Source organism: Phocoena sinus, chromosome 7, assembly GCF_008692025.1.
Source record: "Phocoena sinus isolate mPhoSin1 chromosome 7, mPhoSin1.pri, whole genome shotgun sequence".
NCBI classification, from domain to species: domain Eukaryota; kingdom Metazoa; phylum Chordata; class Mammalia; order Artiodactyla; family Phocoenidae; genus Phocoena; species Phocoena sinus.
The window spans coordinates 100,567,887-100,591,759 of record NC_045769.1 but is presented as its reverse complement, the minus strand read 5'-3'; the positions used below and the strand labels follow the sequence as shown (position 1 = coordinate 100,591,759).

The 23,873-nt window shown below is 36.7% G+C and overlaps 1 protein-coding gene across 9 annotated transcripts in view; it reads right to left on the bottom strand.

The window, feature by feature from the left end:
- DPP10 (dipeptidyl peptidase like 10) overlaps nucleotides 1–23,873 on the bottom strand; it is a 1,311,492-nt gene that overhangs the window by 282,012 nt on the left and 1,005,607 nt on the right. The window contains exon 6 of one of the 9 annotated variants that reach the window (XM_032638356.1): nucleotides 18,169–18,188. The exons of the other annotated variants lie outside the window; for them this stretch is intronic. Within the exon in view, the coding sequence (XP_032494247.1) occupies nucleotides 18,169–18,188 (20 nt within the window). The remainder of the gene's footprint in view (nucleotides 1–18,168; nucleotides 18,189–23,873) is intronic. 9 annotated transcript variants of the gene reach the window in all.

Here is a 23,873-nt window from a genome sequence, read left to right as displayed (position 1 = left end):
GACACAATATAGTCAAGAACCACACCCCTGGGTAGACAACCCACAAACAGGATGATAATCACAATTGTAGAGGTGCTCCTTAAGGAGTGAGAGGTCTGAGCTCCAAATCAGGCTCTCCAGCCTGGAGTCCTACACCAGGAATACAAGTCCCCAGAATTTCTGGCTTTGAAGGTCAGAGGGGTTTGCATACAGGAGAGCCAGAAGGTTGTAGGAAACAGAGACTCTAACCTTAACTAATGCAAAACCTCACACTCTCCAAGACCCAGCACAGAGAGAGTAACTTGAAGGGACCCTGGATCACACCCACTCACTGCTTTTGGAGAGTCTCCCAGAGAGGAAAGAGGTAAATGGTGTACCCCTGCAAAAATAGATGCTGTTGGCAGCCATTTTTGGGAGCTTGTTCTAACACAAGGACATTGGTGCTGGCAAAGGCCATTTGTAGTCCTCCCACTAGCCTATTAGTGCTGCGGGCTTATGTGCCCACCAACCAGTAAGAACCAGCCCCAGGAACCCCAGAGCTCCATAGCCAGCTGTCACAGGATACATTGCCACCCATCAGTAGGCAAGCAACAGCCCTGGGACTCTCTAGACTAGGAGACTAGCTGTGCTGGGACCCAGTCCCACCCTCCAGTGGACTAGCAGCCACAGTATGAAGTAGGACCTGGCAGTCAACCAGACGAGGGTCAAGCCCTGCCTACAAGCTCACCTACATTAGTTGGCCCTGCCACAACAGAAGGGACCACACAACCCATTTAGGGTCCGCCCCTAGAGCATATAGCTCTGGTGACCAGATGCGAGTGTGCTGCTGGGACCCATAAGACATATCCTACACAAGGCCACTTCTCCAAGATCAGGAAGCACCAAACCTAATACATACAAATAAAAACAGAGAGTTCAGGAAAAATGAGGCATCAGAGGAATATGTAAAGGAACAAATGAAGGAACAAAATCAAACACCAGAAGAACTAAGTGATGTAAAGTTAAGCAATTTACCCAATAAAGAGTTCATGGTAATGATCATAAAGATATTCAACAAAGCTAGGGAAGAATGGATGAACACAGTGAGAATTTTAACAAAAAATTAGAAAATATAAAGAAGAACCAAACAGAAGCTGAATAATATAATAACTGAAATAAAGAATACTAGAAATAAAGAATACTAGAAGGAATCAACAGTAGACTAGATGATACAGAGGGATGGATCCATGAACTTAAAGACAGAGTTATGGAAATCACTCAAACTGAACAGAAAAAAGAAAAAAAAAATTAAATTTAGCATAGTTGAAGGGACCTCTGGTATAGTATCAAGCATACTAACATTTGCATTATAGGCTCCTGGAAGGCAAAGGGGGAGAGAAAGGGGCAGAAAACTTACTTGAAGAGCTAGTAGCTGAAAACTTCCCTAACTTGGGAAAGGAAATTGACATCCAGATTTGGGAATCACAAAAAGTCCCAAATAAGATCAACCCAAAGAGGCTGCCACAAAGACACATTGTAATTAGAATGGCAAAAATTAACGATGAAGATAGAATCTTAAAAGCAGCAAGGGAAAAGCAACTAGTTAAGTACAAGGGAACTCCCATAAGACAAACTGACTTTTCAGAAGAAACTATGCCAAAATGGAGTGGCAAGATATATTTAAATTGTTGAAAGAAAAAAAAAATCTATAACCAAGAATACTCTAATAGGCAAGGCTACCGTTCATATTTTAAGGAGAGATAAATGTTTTACAGATAAGCAAAAGCTAAGAGTACAGAACCACTAAACCAGCTTTACAAGATATGTTAAAGGGACTTCTCTAAGTGGGAAAGAAAAGACCACAACTAGAAATATAAAAATTATAAAAGAGAAAATCACAATGGTAAGGGCAAGTATACAGCAAAGGCAGTATATAAACCACTTATAAAGCTAGTAGGAAAGTTTTTTAAAAAAGTAGGAAAAGTAATATATCCATAATAAGTAGTTAAGGGATACACAGAACAGAAAGGTATAAAATATGATATCGAAAACATTAAGTGTCAGGGGAGAGTAAAAATTCAGGGTTGTTAGAACATTTCTGAACTTGTTTTATGAAGCCAAGCCAACATCACCCTGCCCCAAATCAGACAAAGACACCACAAAAAAAGGAAACTGCAGCCCAATATAACTGATGAACATAGGTGCAAAAGTCCTCAACAAAATACTAGCAAACTGAATTTAACGATACATGAAGAGAATCATACATTATGATCAAGTGGGATTTATCTCAAGGATGCAAGGATGCTTCAATACCTGCAAATCATTCAGTGTGATATACAACATTAACAAACTGAAGAATAAAAATCATATGATGATTTAAATAGAAGCAGAAAAATCCTTTGACAAAATTCAACATTCATTTATGATAAAAACACTCAACAAAGTGGGTATAGAGGGACCCTACTTCAACATAATAAAGGTCATGTGACAAGTCTATGTAACATAGTATTGGAAATCCTAGGTACAGCAATCATATAATAAAAAGAAATAAATCCAAATTAGAAAGGAAGGAGTAAAACTGTCACTGTTTGCAGATGACATGATACTATATACAGAAAATTCTAAAGATGTCATCAAAAAACTATTATAGCTAATAAATGAATTCAGTAAAGTTGCAGATTATAAAATTAATCTCTGAAATCTGTTGTGTTTCTATATACTAACAATGAACTACCAGAAACAGAAATTAAGAAAACAATCCCATTTACAAATCCATCAAAAATAATAAAATACCTAGGAATAATTCTAACCAAAGAAGAAAAAGACCTATACTCTGGAAACTATAAAATACTGAAAAAAGAAATTGAAGATGACACAAACAAATGGAAAGATATACTGTTCTTGCAGTTTAGAAGTATAATTGTTAAAATGACCATACTACCCACACCAATCTACATATTTAGCACAATCCCTATCAAGATAACAATGACATTTTTCACAGAACTAGAACAAATATTCTAAAATTAGTATGGAAACACAAAAGAACCCTAATAAAACAATTTTGAGAAAGAAAAACAAAACTAAAGGTATGGCATTCCCAGATTTAAAACTATACTACAAAGCTACAGTAATCAAAACAACATTGTACTGGCATAAAAACTGACATAGGTATCAATGGAATAGAATAGAGCACAGAAATAAACCCACACTTATTTGTCTATTAATCTACAACAAAAGAGTCACAAATATAGAATGGGGAAAAGACAGCTTCTTTAATAGATGGTGCTGGAAAAACTGGACAGTTACATACAAAAAAATCAAATTGGACTACTTTTTCATACCATATACAAAAATAAGCTCAAATGGATTAAAAATTTAAATGTAAATCTGAAACTGTAAAACTTCTAGAAGAAAACCAGGCAGTACACTCTCTGACATCAGTCTTAGCAATATTTCTTTAGATATCTCTCTTCGGGCAAGGGAAACAAAAGCAAAAGTAAATAAATGGGACTATATCTAATTAAAAAGCTTTTGCACAGGAAGAAAAACTATCACAAAATGAAAAGGCAGCCTAGTTAATCAGAAAATATATTAACAAACAATATATCTGATAAGAGGTTAATATACAAAAATACAAAGAACTCGTGTAACTCAACATCAAAAAAAAATCAGATTAAAAAATGAACAGAGGACTTTAACAGACATTTTTCCAAGTAAGATATACAGATGGCCAATAGATACATGAAAAAATCTTCAACATATCTAATTATTAGGAAAATGCAAATTGAAACCACAATGAGATACCACCCCACACCTGTCAGAATTGCTATTATTAAAAAAAAAAAAAAAAAAGACAACAAATTTCCATGAGGAGGGGATCATTTTTACACTCTAGGTGAAACATAAATTGCCATAGCCAATATGGAAAACAGTACCAAATTTCCTCAAAATATTTCATTAAAAATAGGGCTTCCCTGGTGGCACAGTGGTTGAGAGTCCACCTGCTGATGCAGGGGACACGGGTTCGTGTCCCGGTCTGGGAAGACCCCACATGCCGCAAAGTGGCTGGGCCCGTGAGCCATGGCCGCTGAGCCTGCGCGTCTGGAGCCTGTGCTCCTCAACAGGAGAGGTCACATGAGAGGCCCGCGTACCGCAAAAAAAAAAAAAAAAAAAAAAAAAAACCCAAAGACTCAGCGATTCTACTTCTGGGTAATTATCAAAAAGAAACAAAACATTAATTGGAAACGATATATGCACCCTTATGTTCACTGCAGCACTGTTTACAGTAGCCAAGATATGGAAACAACCTAAGTGTCTACTGATAGATGAATGATAAAGATGTGTTTTACATATATATATATATATATATATATATATATATATATATATACACACACACACATACATATATAATAACATAATATATATGTAATGGAATATCAGTCATATGAAAGAATAAAATCTTGCCATTTGCAGCAACATGTATGGACTTTATTATGCTAAGTGAAATAAGTCAGACAGAGATAGACAAATACCATATGATTTCACTTATATGTGAAATCTAAAACAAAACAAATGAACAAACGTAACAAACAATAACAGACTCAAATATACAGAAAACAAACTGGTGGTTGCCAGTTAGGAGGGGAATAGAGGGATGAGTGAAATAGGGGAGGGAGATTAAGTGGTAGAAACTTCCAGTTACAAAATAAATGTGTTATAGGAATGAAATATGCAGCATGGGGAATATAGTCAATAATATTGAAAAAAAATAAAAAGGCTGTGAAAAAAATACAAAATAAAATAAAGCTAGAAAACAAACACGCACATACATGCGCACACACACACACACACACACACACACACAATGCACATTGTTCTTCCTCATACCTATCCAATGAATCATAATTTCTGAGATGAGGACCACTGTTTTTAGCTAAATCCTGAAATGTACTCTTAATGTAAAAACCTAAAAGTTGAAAACCTCTGACTGATGATCCTCATTAAAAACTGCCCCTACAATTTATTCAATAAAGACAGTAATTCTTATAATGTACAAAGCTACTGTCTCTCACTGTCCTAAGTTATTTGCACAACTTCTAGTTCACACACCATGATCCACTGAGATCTCCCTTAAGAGACCCTGCTGAGGGACGAGGGTTGACTCGTATTTCCATCTGCTGCCCTGCTGGATTCACTATCAAGTTTGCATTGAGGCCATGCTCCCTGAGGGCTGCTCTCAGGAGGGTACAAAGGCAAGCCCATTCCTGCAGGAGATAGAATTTCCTGAAGGGCAACTTTGGCATAGGGGGTCCCTAAGACAATCCTGCCTGAAAATTTCTTAGGTCCTCCCTGCAGTCTGAGACAATTCCTAACTTCCTTCGTTGCCCCTTTACTTCTCTAAAAGTCAAATTTGAGGTCTGTACTTCTGCTCTTTCATGTCTATCTTCTTCAAGCTTTTCCTGAATAAATCTCTTGCATGTCTAATTGCATCTTGGGTCTGCTTCATGGAGGAACACACACACACATACGCACACACAGAATATAGTGTATATATAATGTATACAATATAATGTCTTATAAAGTACATATATCATCATCTTCATTTAAGCAACTTGTCCAACGTCCCACAGGTACTAAGTGATGGAGATGAAGAACAAGCCCAGTAACATCTGACTTGTAAGTCTCCAAGTCCATGCTTTTTTCACTAGACAATGTTGCTTCCTCTTTTTGAGCATTAATCCTGCATTTAAGTTGACAATTGAAAACTTCGCAGTAAATAAAATCACAAGAGTCCTCTCAGCCCCTGAAAAAATGCCTTCCTAAGCACAAGCCTCTGCATTTCAGAATCAGTGACAAATGGGGGCAGGCCATTCTGCTTTCTGTCTGACCTTGATCCATTTTTCTTCACCAAAGGCCTCCATGACGGACGTATGCCCTCTGGAACATCTGGAAAAAATATTCTGGGTATCTCTGAGTATTTCTACAATACGTCCACAAATCTTAAATCCAGTTTAACACATTATAGAAAAATTATACTCTGAGAAAAGGAGGTTCTTACGGAATTTAGAAGGGTAATTGCAAGAAGTCAGGTTTAGAGCAATAGGAAAGATTCTGACAGACGCAGTCCTTCAATCTGCAATCTCTACAGAGGTGACGGGCAGAGTGCTTGATGGCAAAACCCTCAATGATGGATAATTCTATGATTGTCTTACGCAGAGTCAAAATGGCAGCTGGTTTGGTAACATGTTGTAAAAAGTGCTTCAACTCTTCCTGCTGCTATACAGAAACCTCTCATTTTTTTTCTCTTCAGGAGTGACATGCTGAAAAAAAACTCTGATGCATCTAGAACTCTTCTGACAGCATTTTATTACATCAAGCAATTAAGCACACACACACATACACCCACCCACTCACACTCAAACACACCCCCCCCGCCACACACACGTTCTTAATGTGGTGAAATTTAACTTTTAATACAATTTAAAAATGGCATAAAAATGTTAATATCACAAGACTGTGTAAGCTTTACATTTTATAACTTCATCAAAGCGTATAAAGTGGTAAACAGAAAGCTATTGTGTCAATTTTTGACCCATTCCAAGAAGTGAAAGTAGCTCTAAAATGCTTTTGTTACCTTGCAGGAGAAAACGTTAAATTTCAGCACCTTGATTAAACTAATTTAGCCAGAATGTCCTTGTAAAAATGGATATGGGATACATTACACTTTTTTATTGGTTAAAACAACAATATGAGAATGTGTAATGGTTAGAATGAATACTTGAAAGTGAGCACTAACTAAACCCATTTTTAAGAGCAGAGATATTCTGATCATACTTTTACTTAATGCACAATTAGCATTCTAAGATTAGGGTCACTTGTAAGCAAGGCATACTTTTAAATGTAATGGCGCCTCTTTTCTCACCTCCTAGCTAATTTTCTTTTATTTTTCCCCAAATCACATTAATGTTATAAAGAGTATCGGTCTATTAATCAAAGTTTGCTCCTCTTTTGTACACCTGAGTTAAAGTTATACTAAAGTAATAACCTGGAAGTTAACCTTAGGTTATGCTTTTAATACTCAGAAAAATTCTTCCTATTTCAAAGATATAAAAGATTCTGAAGGTTCTCAAGTGGCCATTCAAGAGTTAGTGAATGCTACTGATGATGCCTTGGGAACACATACAGAAAGAAGTATATACTTTGGCAATATATTTGAAGAAATTAGAAGTTACACAGATATCTCCCCCAGGTAACCCCATCCGCTCCCCACACCCTCTGCAAACATACACACTCACAACAAAAAGGACATACACATTTCAACATATCAGGCTTCCAAACATCAGCATTTTCACTATTTCCTCAAGTGCTAATATGTAAGAAGGTAGGAAAAGGTCAAGGATGAGTTACGGGGTATAGTTTTTAGATAAGGAAAAGGAACATAATCGTGTGTTCCCAACTTCTAAGGAATAGTACATAAGACAGGAAGCAATGCCTTTGAGAAGACTTATTTCTGCCTCTGATTTTTAGATTGGGAATAAATTCTTTCATCAATGTCCATATCAAACATCAGTTACCAAAGAAAGGGCAGCAGGAATGAGATACTGACGTCCCGCCACAGTCGCCTTCTCCTCTCTGTTTCAGAGGCATGAAAACCTGGGTATTTGCACAGGAATTAGACATTTTCTCCCAGCGCCAAACAGGAGCTGAGGAGATAGAGATGCTTCTGTGTTAGAGGGGAATGTTTCTGGAAAGAACATCAACAAAGAGTTCAATTCAATGGGTAGTGGGTGATATATATAGTAAAATAGGCAGGATTTACGCAAGAGGCAAAGATTATAATACAAACCAAGGAAATGATTCTTTTAAAATGATTTGCTGCAAAAGAAGAGGCCTATATTTGTGGGTTTTCATATATTTTATAAAAATGGTTAAATATAAATAAGGCCCCCTGCAAAACAGCACGCAGTATACTAGTTACTCTGTATAAAAGACTGTATGTGCTTGAATGTGTATGTTTTTATAAAGAAAGAAGATTCTGAAAGGACTCATGAGGAACGATTAGCAACTGTTATCTCTGGGGTATGAGATTATGTTAAGCCCCTGAGATCAGTACAGACGGAGTCTACTCTGACCAATGCATGTAGTAACTGAGGGCTGGGAACATATGTATATGATGTATTTATTTCATCTCCCCATCACACAGTAGGTACTCAAATTGCTGTTGCCCAAGAACAAATATTAGTCTTTTCTCTACTTGTAAACCTAGGGAATAACATCTCTGATGGTGTCCTTTTCAAAAATGATAAATGACTGCCTTAGTGGTGAAAAATGATAATGCAACTGAAAACCGAAACCTGATTCTCTTGTCACCATTTGCTTTTTTTAAATAGTAAACTCATGTGAGGGCACATCTGTGATTTAAATCCTATTTTCTCATGTGTGATAAAATTTCAGCAATTATGATCAATTTTAACTCCCCAAGTTTGGGCAAATGTCATGTCAAAATTCTAGGTAGATAGCATAGTAGGCTTGAGAACAACACAAATAACCACTGGCATTAAACCAAAATAAAGTTTTTCAGTTAATATGTTTATGGATGTGGATGGAGAAAGCTCTTCCTTTGCCATGTGCACACGTGTGTGTGTGTGTGTGTGTGTGTGTGTGTGTGTGTGTGTGTGTGTGAGAAAGAGAAAAAGAGGTGTCAGAGCTGAGAAACTAACCTGGATCTGGATCTCTCTACTACTCACTCCACCTGAAACCCTGAACAGTTCAGTTTGTAGTGGCTTATTTAGGAAGTTGCTTGAATGGTATAATAAAAATCATCTAAGGAAAAGCACACCCCAGCATAATTTTCTGAGCCAAAAAAGCATCTGTAAGAGCATCTTCCAGCACAGTCATGAATCTAAATCATGTGTCTAGGGGGTAGTCTATACAAAAGAATTAGAATAGATTATTTTGCTGTAAAGATCATAGTACAAAGTGAAATATACCATTTGTTTAGTAAATACCAGCTTCAATTTACTCAATAATGTATTTAATCAATGTCCCAATCCAATTAGTATCATTTTATTTCTTCCTGTAGGAAGCCCATGCAAATGTGTGACACTCGATAATCAAAATATTTTATGGTACTTTAATATGCCATCATCTTTATCCATTCAAAGCTAAAATGAAAAAGTTATACATTTTTGGGGGGAGAACAATAAATGTGTACCATTACAGATTTGAAAATAATTTATTAATATATGTTTATATACTTTTTAGTCATGAAAACAGTGATAATTCCCACTTACAAATATAATTTATATTGTCTTCATATTTTTTAGATGAGCAAGAAAAATAGCTATGAGGAAAGACATAATCTGCTTTTGAATATAAAGATCCATGGTAATGTTATCCCATAATCTCATAAATTATACCAAGTATATCAGGGCTATGATATCTACAGGATATGCTTTGAAGGTCAAATGACTACAGACTTACATATAAAATGCTAATATCTGGATAACGTGAATAATGCAGAGTGTACATGGAAATGTTCACATTAAATTTATCTGCATTGCCTTTGCCATAGTGAATTCCCTTTAAATCCTTTCATTCCTTAGGCCAGGCAGCAACAACTCTATGAAGGTTTTGGTCTGAGTCTTCTACTCTCTTTATCTGGGTTGACCTAGTTTTAAATTTCAGAACATCAAATCTAGGAATTTAAAGTATAAGTAAATTTTTGCATAAACTGTGTAACCTCACCTTGCCTAAAATCAAAGGAGAAAGAATGTTTTAAAAAGATAGAAGTCTAAAGAAATTTTGGTTTTTTCCCTGCTTTGTTTTTCTGGTTAATTCATTCTTTAACACCTTCCTGGCCTGGAAAACATGATCTTGAAGTTTGTGAACTAATAATATTTTTTTAATCAATGATTATTCAATATGCTTATTACATGGTGTTCTTTAAATCTACAAAGCGTTTTAAAACGATTTTTTTGCCCCCTGACCTTATTACACCCTAAAACGGTACTGCCTGGGAAAACCTTCCACCTACTTCGACATAATACATATCACTTGCCAAGGTCAACTGCAATCCAAGATAAAAGATGAAAAGTATGAAGCCTCTAGAATCAAAGACTCAGTGGCCTCATCTATCAGAAAATTTTGATTGGTTTGATAATAATTCTGTTAGTGTGAGACAATGGTTATTTTGGAAGGAGCCTTCCTAAAGTACAAGGCACAATTTATAGTGAAGTCCTTTGAAATTGACTGGGGGCATCCAAGTCTTGTGTGATAGATTTTGATCAATGCCTATACAACTGTCTCCTCCTCATTTTCATATTCTGTGCTAAGAAAATTCTAGGAGGTAACTTAATCTCAGGGAAGGCAAACCCTATGTTATCCTAAAGGGGTAAATTATAATTATTCTAAATGAATCATTGTAATTTCTTTCCTCTTGAACAGAGATCTTGCCTTAATTAAAGTCAGCTAGGTGGGATTTCATGGACATATGTTGCTTTATTGATAAGGTACAAACATAAGGAAGAAGTTAAGAGCATTTAGAGATACCAGTCCAGCCATTGTAGAACAAATAACATTAGCTGCCTACGTTAAGACCTCTTCTTATGCGAAACTAATAACTCAATTTTTTTAACCAACTGTATTTGTATTTTCTTTCACTTGCAGCTGCAAGCATTTCTAGTTTATTCACTTTGTAACTTGTTCATCACTTGAGTGATTTGTTCTTAAGCTTGAAATTGATCTTGATATTGCATCTTGAGCCCCTTATACTGTTCATTTTGGTCAAGTCCTTTCAGAGGTTCTCATTGTGATAAGTAATTGTTCCATTCTGAAAGGTCTACAAAGTTTGACAGGTTGTATAAATAAGTGAAGTATGCAAGAATAAAAAATATATTAAAAATGATGAGTACCAAGGTTAACTAAAGAGAGAATAACGTATCTATGAAGGCCAGTTGTTGTTTGCCTGAGGAAATGCCATCTCAATATGCCAGTACTGAGAGATCTTACAATTTTTCAAGAGAAAAATATATGGATTTTTATGTAAAATTTGGATTTGTATGTCACCATTTAACATTTTTATGTTAAATGGTGACAACTAATTTGTTTTTGAATTTTTTAGCCAATATTTGAACCAACACCCTGAGGGTCAACCTAATACATCCGTGGGTGGGCCAGATTACTATTTTGGAGTTAAATTCTTTAAACAAGAAGAAAAAGACAATGTCACTTTTGATATATCTCACTTTGGCAAAGTGATGTAACATGCAGCTTTCTTTGATCGTTTTTCCTGGTTCCAGACAACTACGTAAATAGATCTTAAATTATACCAGGCCATAATAAGTTCAACAGAAAGTCTGAACCAGCTGCAACCCCATATTTAGCTTTTTCACATTCCTTTAAATAAGCTTTAAAGTTGATTCTCATTTCAACTGAAAAGTTGAGAAATAAAATAGGTCATAGGCTAAGCAGACGGCTAGTGAGAACTTCACGGATAAAAAGCAAAAATAGGGGTCAGTTTCTGCATGAAAAACAGTTAGAAAATGAAGCAGATATTTCTGTGATGTAAAGTGTACTAGGGACTCTCTTCATCTGCTTCAGTAATGTGCTATGCATATTCTGCTAAGCACGGTTTTAAGCACATTTTGTATGTATCATATATTTCATTATAGCTGTCAGATCTGAAAAATGTTCAGAGGTGCAATGACAATAGTGATGTTAAAGAAACTGATGTGATGAGAATGAAAACTTCTAACTGGGCCAAAGGATAAAGTCAGCTAACTTTAGCCATTGGATTGATATGCATACTATATACAATGATGGGTTTTCTTCTTTCATTTTTACACATAGCTCACTATTTAATGAACTGTAATTCACAACTGTGTAAAAAGCCTCTGTAATTATGTATTATTATACACACATGCCATTACTTAGTGCAGTGGAGTTTCATTGTTGCCTAACCTGCACCTATTCTTTCTTTCATTTTCTTGATAGCATTTGGACTTTCCCAAGAACATTTTCTCTCCCACTTTTTGTGTGACTAAAATGATTTGAGTGGGATTGATTCCACCAAACTTGCATGAATGGACTTGATTTCTATATACATCATACAGAGGACATGCAGAGGATGCTATACTGAACGTGATCACAGTGCCTGGCTCAGGGATGGGTGTGTTGTAGGAAAGGACATTACAGTTGGGAGACGAGTATATGTAATGTATATACATATGTATAATGTATATGTATATACATATGTACATACATATGCACATATGTATAATGTATATGTATATTGCAGTAAGAAGGAGTATGATGTACTCAAAGATACATTTCATCAAATGTCCCTGGGGCATAGATAGTGAAGAAAGACAGTGGACAAAGACAAAGCCAGAGATGGAGGCTTTGAATCACTGTAAATCTTGAAAAAGATTGGACTTTGCCCTAATGTGGTGTCACTGATTGATTTTGATGATTAGAATGGTCATATTTATGGTTTTTAAAAAAATCACGTTAGTTTCTGTGTGGAGAATGAACAAGAGAGGAACTGGCAGGCCTTGGCGGTAGAAAGACCAATCAGGAGCCTACTGTAGCAATACAGGTGAAAGATGATAGAGATTCTGAGGAGTGTGGTATTGGAGGGATATAATTAATAGATGTAGTCCAGCGGCACACAGAAGTCAATATTTATAACGTATCACGGGACTGGTGGATAAGTTTGTAAGATCTCAGTAACAGAAAAGGTCATCTTGAAGTGAAGGGATAAGGAAAGAATGCATGGAAGATAAGATCTTTGAACTAAACAATGAAGGACAGAAAAGTTTGATAAAAAGAGATGGAGATCAGAGAAGCAACATCTGTGAGCACAGTTAGCAATAAAGGAAAAGACTAACAGTTTGGGGCAGGTTGAAGAGTAATTACGCACATTTGCGACACAAAGGGAACATTTAATGCAGATATAGAAAACAATGTCAGAAAGTCAGATCTGGGTATGTTGTGTTGGCCTTGATGCCTGGTTGACTTGTTTGTACATTATTCAACAGAAGGCATTGGACCATTTAAGGTTTTCAGGAAATCAATTTATCCAAACAAAGCTATGCTTTAATAGTATGTATCTGGCTGTAGTAGGGAAATAATTTCTTGAGTCCCAGCTAAGGAAAGGATTAAAAGGGCCTTAGTAAGTCTTTGCAGTGGAAATGCAGAGGAAGCATTAGGTTGATTTGCTGATATCAAAACAACTGGATGAGTGATGGTGATAGGAATACAAAGATAACTGAAACCTCAAGGTTTAGTTAGATGGGTAATAATACTGTTAACAAAAACAGAAAAATTAAGAGAATATTTTGGTAAAAGAAAAGGATAATTGTAAAACTATTACAAATTTGTTATATGATGTCACTGCCTTGTTTCCATAGAATCAAGCAAACTAATTGTGACTGAGATGGGAACAAACACTGTTTTCAAATGAATAATAGTTACTTTAAAGTGCACATGTGTTTATATTGTGGACACATCCACCATGGTTATGTCATTTATGATGAGTATTTTAAATGTGTCTAATTACTGACCTCCCTCCACTTTCTGTCATTAGATGGTAAATTCCTAGAGGACAGGAACTGTGTCTTCTTTAGAGTCACTAATGTTGGTAATAAAAAAGGTCTTGAGATTTGTTGAGGAAGTAGCTAAAGCTCCTCATGGCATCACTGACTTTTTGACACTGAGGTTTGAAGAATATCCCCAGAATGTTGTCTTTCTCTCTGTACTTTTGTGTCCTAATTCGTCTATTTGACTAACTCTTTTATCAACTCCTCCATGTATGTATTTTCCACACAATGCCAGCAAAAGAAGAAGTTATGTCGACCCCAGTTAACTGAGGAATCATTGGAAGCTATTCTTTCATTCTTTGTTGATTATATTATCATAACTTTGTTCCACTTTCCTAGTTTGTAAGAAGAATCTAATGCACAGAAGAAAACTTGCTTTAAGGACCCAAGAAGACCTAATATCTAAATTGTGATTTTAAAACCATAAAAAGCAAAAGAATTAGATTAGACGATTATAACCTTCAGCACATTTCCCCCCAAATTTTCTAATATAGATTTCTAAATTCCAGGTACTTTTGAATTGCCTTATAATTTAATTCACTTGGGTAAATTGATATTTCTCGTTAGTTTTGTTCTAGCTAATCAAAATTTTATTGTGTAAAAGTTAAAATGACTTATTTACTCAAGTACTGTTTTCAAGACTAATTGGGTTATTAAGTAAAATGCATTTGGACAATGAAACATAAAAGAAATAGATTTTATTCTAATAAGATGCCATTTCTACTCAAGACTATTAAGGGAGTGCTTTCCTTACATGCAAAGAAATATAAAATATGCCTGCTCCCCGAACATTTTTCCCTAATAAAATCATTTATAAGCCATTTTTAGAAAAGCATATCTGATGTAGACTTACAAAACAAATTTAGAAATGGCAAACGAGATAAGGCATTGTGTTTTCTTCTCAATATAAGCTACTAATATATCATGGAAGTCTTAAGTATTCTCATGTACAAAGGGATTTTTTCAAAGATCTTTAAGTTCTAATAAAAACGATTTCAGTGCTGTAACTCTGCAAAAGCATCCTTCCAAAATGGCTTTATATGTTACAGCCAGACAGCTTTTAAAATAGTTCTCCAATTATTTAACAAAATGAAAGATGAAGAATGACCTCACTGGGAATGTTATCATTCATGTCTTTCTTAGAGTTTTTCTGTAAGGCAATACTGGGATGGAATGGCTATGAGGTGACATTTGGTGTCAGGGATAAAGGGTAGAATACAGAACTAAAAATGAGTCAAGGAAAGAATATCAAATTACAAGGTTCTCAAAGGCTAGGGTCATACTTTCCAAGGATTTTATAATCATATCCCATAAGGCTTAGCAGATATTAGTAAGAGCTAATAATTCATGCTCAAATTAAATTGCATGTAGATGTGATGAAGCTACAACATTGCAAACAGAACAGGAAGAGCTGGGAAAGACCTGTAGTCTTGCAACAGTATAGAAGGTAAAACATCTGTCTTCCGTGAAATTTTCATGCTATCTGCTATACCATCCCGCTTTGACAGGTCTTCCAAAAGATTCAGACCTTTAGTTCCTCAGACAACACTCCCCAAGCCCTTTACTATCTGCAAAGAAAGGAGCTGAATGCAAGTGATACTGCTAGTCTTTAAGAAGTTCAATTATCAGTGTCTTTCTTTTTATCCTACCCCTACACCTATATTTTATCAGAACCGTGATTATTTCATTCATTTTAATGAGAGCAGATAATCCTCTTAGTTATACCACTGCCAGGATGCAAGATAAGTGAGGAGTAAGAATGTTGAAGAGAAAAGAAAAAAAAAATGATGATGTGGATAACCCCAAATGAATGGGAGGGAAGGAAATACATCTCCTAAGCCGTTGCAAGGGAACCATGGATGCATTAAAGGTTTTATAATAGTTTATCCAGATCGAGGACACCTAACAAATACAAATTCGGGATGCTCTACCTACATGAATGAAACTACATATAAACATACATATATACACAAAATATGCATACTTAATATTGGTTTAGAACAGAGCTTGATAATAAATTTACTTATTTCAATTTGAACTAAAGAAATGTTCATCTGATTGGAAACAGCCAGTCAGATAGGTCCTGGCTGTTTTACCTTTGATATGTTTCAGTGATCAATTGGGAAGGGAGGGGATGGAACCCATCAGTGTCACTGCCTCTCAGAAGTGGAAAAAAAACCTAAAGAAAAAAAAAATGAAACCAAGCCCCAGTGCAGGTCTAAGAGGTCATTCCTAAAGTTAGGGATTACTCAGAGCTTCTTTTTGCCCCTTTTTCCATTCCCAAATAAAAACGGTATTAGCAAGGTCAAGATGGATTGGAAAAACCCTGAGTACCAAGTATGAGAACATGGAAGATAGGGGATCAAGACACAACTTTCAAGGCTAGTCCTGGGTTAGAGGGGGAAAAGGAGACCCGGTAGTTTCCTGTGATCTTGCCCAGCTCATTAGTCCAGAGGTGCCACACAGAGGCAAACACTCTGCAGTAACAAACAGGCAGCTTTGCCTGATATCGAAAACTCATGTGCTCTTTGTGAGCCTGCAAGTGATTGAGGATTTCTATTTCAACACAACAAACTTCAGGGACCGAAAATAATTAGCAAGCAGATTAAGACCTTCTGAACCTCTTCCACACTTCACTTTCCAACATTCTTGCCACACCAAGTATCTCACTGCTCTGTACACATGCTGGGCCCTTTCATGACGCTCGTTCTGTATGTGCCTTAAGGCATCTCCCCACTTTAGTCTTTTAACCCTAGAAAATTCCTACTCAATCTTCAAGGTACACTTTTGATGTTCTTTTCTGGGAATTCTGAGCTATCGTGGCTCTTGAAGATCAATCCTTGTTCCATTTATTATAATTCTTCTATTTATACAAATTTCCCCTCTAGAGTATGAACACTTCAAGTGAAAAGCAGGAATTATATGCAACTATTTTTATTCTTAATTGCTAGCACATTTGTTGATATTCAATTATTTGAAAATGAATGAGTAGATGTGTGGGAAAAATACAACATAACTAGTATTTGAAAGGGACTAAGATACATGTGTCCTTTTTAAATTTTCTGGAGGGAATATAATTTTTCCCGCTCCTAATGATATGGAATATTTTAAAGAATAATGAAAAAAGTCCTTGAGAATTCAGAGCTCTAATATCTAGGTCAAACTCTGCTCCTACATAGCTTTATGTCATTTGACTGTCTGGGCCTCAATTTCCCAGCAATAAATCAGGGTGTTCTAAGCACTTTGTAACATAAAAATGCTGTGACTTCTTGATAACTCATCCAGAACACCTTCCTCAACCCGGAAGAAATGAAACAACTTGGGCAACAAACACTGAAGACAAAACTTCAGTGGACAGCCTATGTACCAAACAGAAAACACAAGATGAAATAAAGCAAAAGGCAATATTCCCAAATTATCACTAAGCCCATTTTCGCCATTCAATTCACCTCTGGCAGCAGGGGAAGAATATGTTGTACCTCTTTAAATGTGGAACCCCAACTTTAAGGTGTCATATGCTTGGATATCACACGTTACATTGCCCTTAAGTAGGAACTGGTCTGAATACACTTGGCCTAATTTAGCTCTGATCCAGAAAATAAACCAGACCTAAACTGATCCAGACTGAAAACTTCTAACCAGAGCTCTACACTTGATTTGAGAAAAGGTCTTAATAAATAGTTTTTGGATGTATGGTTAAATTTTGCACTAGAATAAATCTTAGGACGAGTACAAAATAATCCCCTATGTGAGGTTTACAAGCTTGACCAAGTTGTCTTGTATTTCCTATTGCTTCTTTTGAGATTACACTCATACCTAAATTTTAAAGATGTGAGTGCTTAGGAATTAATATGAAGTAAATGAGAAACTTGACGTCAGCATTAAAGAACCTATAGAAATAGCAACTGTTTATCTTCATCTTTTGTTGAAGATGAATAGCAATCTTAAGCAATAAAGATCAGCAATTTCTTATCTTCATCAGTTGTTTTTCATCATGAACACCTGTGTGTCAGGTAGCCCAGGAAGGTTAAATATAAAAATAAGAAATTAAAACAATAACAACAAATACCTGTAATTCTAGAAAGCTGACTACATTGATAACTTCCTAAGGATTATTTAATATTCTGTAAATGAACCCCATAAAAGAATTTTTATTTTTATTATTGTTTTTGTGACATAATATTATAAATAGCTAAAAGCACATTATACTTTCTTTCTCAGTTTTCACCATCTCACACTTTCAGGAAAAAAATAAGCATGTGAAAGTTACTGTTCCTTCAGCTTTTTTTTTTTCCTCTTTACCTACACAGTTGGGGGTAAATGCTTTGGATTTTTTCAAATAATTAATTTTTTCCACCCATTTAATATTAATATGTCACTTGCACAGCAGGCATTCAAATCAACACAGTGACTACTTTCCCCTACTGGTTCTTGGCAGTTAGGTTTCATCTCTTAATTCTCTGTTTTAAGTAGAAAGGATATTAATCAGATACTGATGCTCGCTGAAGGGATGTTGAGAACTGTTTATAGCAGTAGTCACATTTCCAAGTACACCTGCAAGTCATAGCTTGTGTTCCTTGATGTAAGAGAAATGTATCCTTTTTACAGAGTGCCTACTGCTTTCTACTACATTCTAGGTATGGCAGGAAAAATAAATGAAAGAAAAAAATAGTATCTGTCCTCAGGGAGCTTATATTTGATGGTGGAAATACAGCATCTAATACTGCAGGGGTAAGTTTCCAATTGCATAGTCCAGAAGACAGGAGAGAAAGTTTTCCTGGAGAAGTTGTACTTAGCTGAAATGAGTGAACTTCTGTGTGTCCGGCTGTTTTTACCTGAGAGTTTATTGTTTATTGTCAGCATGTTTGTGAACAAAATTATGATTGCCAGCTCTCCCCAACACCAGTTCAATTCAGAACTTTCATGAATATCCACAGCTTTGGCTTCCTGAGCTTTGTTCATTTATTGAGCTGCTTCTGAGACCTGTCAAAGGGACAAAGTGGACCCCTTATTCTTTGACAGGGTGAAAGGCTAAGATTTGGCTTAGCTCGTATAATTTTCCAAATGGACTGGATTTTCGGGTGGGTCCACTTAGTGTTTGCTACCTGACATGACCACAAAAACCACAGATACCGTCTGGTAAGACTTCACCTTCATTTCCCCTTCCATGAGATTTTGCTGGGATGAAGACCACACTCTGATGCAATGCCCTTTGAGTCACAGGAGATGTCATCTCTGTTCTTCCAGTAAATTCTTAAGACTTTTGTGCCCTCTGAGTGAGGTCTAAAGGCACCAGTGGGTCATGAACAATGCAAAGGAATAGAAGATGTGTACCTTCCACTTCATGCCAAAGTCACTTAAACAATTTGATAAAATTGGCACAAACATTTCATAAAGGGAATACAAAGTTCACTTAATCCTTTTAAAGAATCAATATTGTGAAAATGACTATACTACCCAAAGCAATCTACAGATTCAATGCAATCTGTATCAAATTACCAATGGCATTTTCTACGGAACTAGAACAAAAAATCTTAAAATTTGTATGGAGACACAAAAGACCTCGAATAGCCAAAGCAGTCTTGAGGGAAAAAAACGGAGCTGGAGGAATCAGACTCCCTGACTTCAGACTATACTACAAAGCTACAGTAATCAAGAAAATATGGTACTGGCACAAAAACAGAAACATAGATCAATGGAACAAGATAGAAAGCCCAGAGATAAATCCACACACCTATGGTCAACTACTCTATGACAAAGGAGGCAAGGATATACGATGGAGAAAAGACAGTCTCTTCAATAAGTGGGGCTGGGAAAACTAGACAGCTACATGTAAAAGAATGAAATTAGAACACTCCCTAACACCATACACAAAAATAAACTCAAACTGGATTAGAGACCTAAATGTAAGACTGGACACTATAAAACTCTTAGAGGAAAACATAGGAAGAACGCTCTTTGACATAAATCACAGCAAGATCTTTTTTGATCCACCTCCTAAATTAATGGAAATAAAAATAAAAATAAACAAATGGGACCTAATGAAACTTGAAAGCTTTTGCACAGCAGAGGAAACCATAAACAAGACGAAAAGGCAACCCTCAGAATGGGAGAAAGTATTTGCAAATAAAGCAACTGACAAAGGATTAATATCCAAAATTTACAAGCAGCTCATGCAGCTCCATATCAAAAAACAAACAGCACAATCCAAAAGTGGTCAGAAGACCTAAATAGACATTTCTCCAAAGAAGACATACAGATGGCCAAGAAGCACATGAAAAGCTGCTCAGCATCACTAATTATTAGAGAAATGCAAATCAAAACTATAATGAGGGGCTTCCCTGGTGGCACAGTGGTTGAGAGTCCGTCTGCCAATGCAGGGGACGCGGGTTCATGCCCCAGTCCGGGAGAATCCCACATGCCACGGAGCGGCTGGGCCCGTGAGCCATGGCCACTGAGCCTGCACGTTTGAAGCCTGTTCTCCGCAGCGGGAGAGGCCACAACAGTGAGAGGCCCGTGTACCGAAAAAAAAAAAAAAACACTACAATGAGGTGTCACCTCACACCAGTTAGAATGGGCATCATCAGAAAATCTACAAACAACAAATGCTGGAGAGGGTGTGGAGAAAAGGGAACCCTCTTGCACTGTTGGTGGGAATGTTAATTGACACAGCCACTATGGAGAACAGTATGGAGGTTACTTAAAGAAATAAAAATAGAATTACCATATGATCCAGCAATCCCACTACTGGGCATATACCCAGAGAAAACCATAATTCAAAAAGACACATGCACCCCAATGTTCACTGCAGCACTATTTACAATAGCCAGGTCATGGAAGCAACCTAAATGCCTATCGACAGACGAATGGATAAAGAAGATGTGGTACATATATACAATGGAATATTACTCAGCCATAAAAAGGAAAGAAATTGGGTCATTTGTTGAGACGTGGATGGATCTAGAGACTGTCATACAGAGTGAAGTAAGTCAGAAAAAGAAAAATAAATATCGTATATTAACGCATATATGTGGAACCTAGAAAAATGGTACAGATGAACCTGTTTGCAGGGCAGAAATTGAGACACAGATGTAGAGAACAAACGTATGGACACGAAGGGGGGAAAGCGGCAGGGGGAGAGGGTGGTGGTGTGATAAACTGGGTGATTGGGATTGACATGTATACACTGATGTGTATAAAATTGATGACTAATAAGAACCTGCTGTATAAAAAAATAAAATAAAGTTCACTTAATCCTTTTAAAGATAAAATTCCAATCAAGCCATAAAATTCCCCGTTTATGCTTGTCTGTAAAGGTTTTACTTTCTCCATTGAATCTGAATGAGATCCTTGCTGGGTAGAGTAATCTTGGTTGTAGGTTTTTCCCTGTCATCACTTTTTTCCCCCCTTTCATCACTTTAAATATGTCCTGCTACTCCCTTCTGGCTTGTGGAGTTTCTGCCGAAAGATCAGCTGCTAACCTTATGGGTATTCCTCTGTATGTTGTTGCTTTTCCCTTGCTGCTTTTAATATTTTTTCTTTGTATTTAACCTTTGATAGTTTGATTAATATGTGTCTTGGCATGTTTCTCCTTGGATTTATCCTGTATGGGACTCTCTGCACATCCTAGACTTGATGGACTATTTTCTTTCCCATATTAGGGAAGTTTTCAGCCATAATCTCTTCAAATATTTTCTCAGCCCCTTTCTTTTTCCCTTCTTCTTCTGCAACCCCTATAATTCAAATGTTGGTGCGTTTAAGATTGTTCCAGAGGTCTCTGAGACTCTCCTCAATTCTTTTCATTCTTTTTTCTTTATTGTGATCTGTGGTAATTATTTCCACTGTTTTGTCTTCCAGGTCACTTATCCATTCTTCTGCCTCAGTTATTCTGCTATTGATCCCTTCTAGAGAAATTTTAATTTCATTTATTGTGTTGTTCATGATTGTTTGTTTGCTCTTTAGTTCTTCTAGGTCCTTGTTAAACGTTTCTTGTGTTTTCTCCATTCTATTTCCAAGATTTTGGATCATCTTTACTATCATTATTCTGCATTATTTTTCTGTTATACTGCCTGTTTCCTCTTCATTTGTTTGGTCTGGTGGGTTTTTACCTTGCTCCTTCATCTGCTGTGTGTTTTTCTGTCTTCTCATTTCGCTTAACTTACTGTGTTTGAGGTCTCCTTTTCGCAGGCTGCAGGTTCGTAGTTCCCGTTGTTTTTGGTGTCTGTCCCCAGTGGCTAAGGTTGGTTCAGTGGGTTGGGTAGGCTTCCTGGTAGAGGGGACTGGTGGCTGTGTTCTGCTGGATGAGGCTGGATCTTGTCTTTCTGGTGGGCAGGTCCACGTATGGTCGTGTGTTTTGGGGTGTCTGTGTACTTATGATTTTAGGCAGCTTCTTTGCTAATAGTTGCAGTTGTGTTCCTGTCTTGCTAGTTGTTTGGCATAGGGTATCCAGCACTGTCATTGAGTGGAGCTGGGTCTTAGCGTTGAGACGGAGATCTCTGCGAGAGCTCTTGCTGATTGATATTACATGGGTCCAGGAGGTCTCTGGTGGTCCAGTGTCCTGAACTTGGCTCTCCCACCTCAGAAGCCTGACACTTGGCTGGAGCACCAAGACCCTGTCAGCCACATGGCTCCTGTTGCTAGAGGATCCACATTTCATCTGGAAAGGACATAAATCTGGCCATCTCACTTCAGGCCTAGCCCATCCACCTTTTTCCCCTTTGTGCTTAGTCTGTTTCACTTGCTCATAGCTGGCCCCATGCAGAGGCCTTGCCCCCGGCCCTTCAGACCAGAGTTCCTCGTGAAATGGCTGAGCCAATACCTAAGCTCAGGATGTGCGCTGAAGCTCCTCACAGGACACCCAACTCCAGATGGTGGCAGGCTGTGCCAACTGCACTCCTCTTAATGGCGTTTTCTTTTCTGCTTTATAGATCTCTCTGTACTACTCAGCAATAAAAGGGAACAAACTATTGATACACGTGGCAATTTATATGGATCTTAAGAGCATTATACTGAATGAAAAAAAAAAAAATCACCTAAAAGTCAATCTCAAAAGGTTATATATTGTAGAATTCAATTTATATACCATGCCGGAGATAACAAAATTGTAGAGATGGAGAACAGTTGTTGCCAGAGATTAGAGAAGGGGAGGGAGGGTGTGACTACAAAGGAGAAGTATAAGAGATTTTCTTCATGGTGACAGAACGGATGTGTATCTCAATTATGGGTGGTGATGCTAGTTATATGTAAGAAAATGCAACAGAAATATACATAGGACATGCCAAAAAGTGAGTGTATGCAAAATATGGTAATATCTGAGAAAGATCTATAATCTACTTAATTTTATTGTACAATTTTTGATAAATACACTCTTCCTGGTTTTAATAATGCACAACTGTTATGAAAGATGTCACCACGGCAGGAAGCTTGGTGATGGGTACAGACACATCTCCAGGCTGTGCTGAAACTTCTTGTGAATCTATGTTTAAAAGTAAATAAAAGTAAAAATAAAAAGTAAAATTTAAAAATTCCCCTAGCACTTAGAAGCATCTAACATGCTGTATAAATTACTCATTTATTTTCATTATTCTCTTAAAACTCCATGTTGACAGGAAATTCTCATTTTTGTTCAGGGCTGTATCCGTGATGCATACAATGCTAGGCACAGAGTAAGCGCTCCATGGATAGGTATTGAATAAATTTATGTTGGATGACTCTACTATTTTACATTAAGGAAAACCATCTTAACATTATGATTAATATCATGACCTTTGATTCTGATGTCAGCTCTGCTGTTATCTAGCTAGTAGGTCTTCATCAAATCTCTTTAACTTTTTATTCAATTTTCTCATCAAAAATATTAATAATGGGGCTTCCCTGGTGGCGCAGTGGTTGAGAGTCCGCCTGCCGATGCAGGGGACACCGGTTCGTGCCCCGGTCCGGAAAGATCCCACATCGGCTGGGCCCGTGAGCCATCGCCGCTGAGCCTCCGCATCCGGAGCCTGTGCTCCACAACAGGAGAGGCCACAACAGTGAGAGGCCCGTGTACCGCAAAAAAAAAAAAAAAAAAAAAAAAAAATATATATATATATATATATATTAATAATGCTTAAAAGGTTAAATTAAAAGAACACACAATAATTCAGAGATGGTAGAAGTGCCATCTGAGATAAACTTCTTGGAAATAACTACAGTAATATGTTTCAATAACTCTTACAAAATTAATATCATTCAACTCAGTGATTTATTAGAAACGTGGACAGTTTTGAGTGCTAGGATGATCATCACAACATTATTTAAATAGAGGGAAAATTT